At 64.1% G+C, this 1,971-nt stretch overlaps 1 protein-coding gene across 1 annotated transcript; it reads right to left on the bottom strand.

The window, feature by feature from the left end:
- Nucleotides 1-1,145: 1,145 nt before the first annotated feature.
- MNEG_13900 (hypothetical protein) lies at nt 1,146-1,364 on the bottom strand (the record flags this gene model as incomplete). Its single annotated transcript, XM_014037629.1, has 1 exon — nt 1,146-1,364. The coding sequence occupies one exon, from the start codon at nt 1,362-1,364 to the stop codon at nt 1,146-1,148; it is 219 nt and encodes a 72-aa protein (XP_013893083.1).
- Between the last annotated feature and the right edge of the window lie 607 nt (nt 1,365-1,971).

Raw genomic sequence — 1,971 nt, 5'->3', positions numbered from 1 at the left:
TCGCTCGCCTGCCAGAGCACCGCCAGCGCCTCCCCCGGCGGCAGCAGCCGGCTGAACTTGTCAAAGCCATAGGGCAGCTCCTTAAATAGAAGGTACATCAGCATCGCCCCCATCGAGTACACATCCGCCTTCACCGCGTCGTACCCCACGCGCCCCGCCGCCCCCGCGCCCGCCGCCGCATCCGCGGCCGATGGCAGCGGCGCCGCCGTCGTCGCACGCGGGGAGGGGGGCGCGTCTAGGGCGGAGGCGTCTGCGGTGGACGAGCCGTCCGTGGCGGCGGTGACGCTGGGGCGGCGGGGGAAGGCCTGGCCCAGGACTTCGGGAGCCATGAAGCCTGTGTGTGCGTGTGCACGCGCGTGTATGTGTGTGTATGTGTGTGTCTGTGAGTGTGTGGCTGTGCGTGTGACTGTGTGTGTGAATGAGTGCATGGGTGTGTGGCTTGTGGGATTGAGGAAAAGGTCATGTTGCCGGGCATCGAGCTTGCAAGACGCGGGGCGTGACGGCTTGTGAGGCGGATGGCGCCAGCGCAGGTGAGGGGCCGCGCCGCTTCTGCTGCTGCTTGCAGCGCCTAGCTGTCGAGCTTCAGCTCCATCGCCGCATGTTTCTGCCCCGGCACACGCACATCACATAAGATTGCTGCACATGCATGCGCAAGTGCATGCGCGAGAGCATGCGCAGGTGTGTCATGCTCGCACGAGCGCTCTCATGCACAACCCCAACTGCCTGTACGCAGGTCCGCGTGTCTGTGAGTGCAGACAACCCCAGCCCCCTCACCGGGTGTACCCATGAATGTGTTCGCGAGGCACACAGATTGGTCCTGCCCCCAAGCCTTGCAGGTGCCGAAATCGGCAAGCAGCAGCCGGGGGGTGGCGGCGCCAAAGGTGGTGGCGTCGACAAGAATGTTGTCGAGCTGACGTGGCGGGTGGGGGCGGTTGCGTCTGTGTTGCTTTTCGTGATGGAGAGGTGTGTGTGCATGCGTGCGTGCGTGTGTGTGTGTGTGTGTGTGGGTGCGCGCGTGTGTGTGTGTTGATGCGTGCGCGTGCATATGATCGAAACTCATACAGCAATTTCAATGACGCTGGCCCCAGCCAGGGGTCGCCTCACGCCAAGGGTCAAACAGGGGTCAAACAGTTGTCAAACAGCGGTCAAACAACGGTCAAACAGCGGTAAAACGCTTTCACCTTGATGTCCCGGTAGGCGACGCGGTGCTCGTGCAGCCGCTCCACCGCCGCCCAGAGCTGCCTCAGTATGAAGGCCGCCAGGTCCTCGGGCACGCCGCGGCGGTGGCGACGGTCAGACAGGAAGGACGCCAGGCTGCCGCCGCTGGCCCACTCGGTCACCTTTTGGCGGTCAGATGAGTGCATGGTTGGTGGGTCCTGAGCGGGGACCCCTTAATGCACAATTACATGCCATATATAGATGCATGTGTGTGCATGCGATTATGCCACTGATACACAAATGTAGATTTATATGTTCGTAAACGTGGTTGGGGTGTTTTGGAGAGGGGGCTGTGTCTGGCGGCGACACCGGAGTCCTGCAAGATGCAGCAGAACGAAGTGTCTGCTGTACCGGCGGCAGGGCGGACCCGCAGAGGGTCGCGAAGCAGCGCTGCCGCCCGCCAGCGGCCACAAGCAGCATGCACAGGGTGCGCAGGGGACGGACTCCTCACCAGGCAGAGGTGGCCGGCCGTGAGCTGCACGCGGCAGGCGCGCAACAGCCCCACGTGGGCGCCTGCCTCAGACACGATCGACGCATAGATCCGCTCCTGCGTTTCAGGCAATGTTTTCACAGCAGGAAAGGTGTTTTTGTACATATTTCCAGGATTCCAGTGACAGCATGACGGCGCGGTCTGCAGCGCCGGAGCGCGTCGGCCCTCGCGTGCAGGGCTTGCAAGCAGCCGAAGCAGCGGCGGGGCGGCCCGCGCCCGCCGGCGCGGGCGAAGCTGGCGGCGGCCTGCGCCCGCGTACCCCC

This window comes from Monoraphidium neglectum, assembly GCF_000611645.1.
Source record: "Monoraphidium neglectum strain SAG 48.87 unplaced genomic scaffold scaffold04120, whole genome shotgun sequence".
NCBI lineage: Eukaryota > Viridiplantae > Chlorophyta > Chlorophyceae > Sphaeropleales > Selenastraceae > Monoraphidium > Monoraphidium neglectum.
Note: the sequence above shows the minus strand (reverse complement) of the source record. Positions and strands in the feature narration are given on the sequence as shown.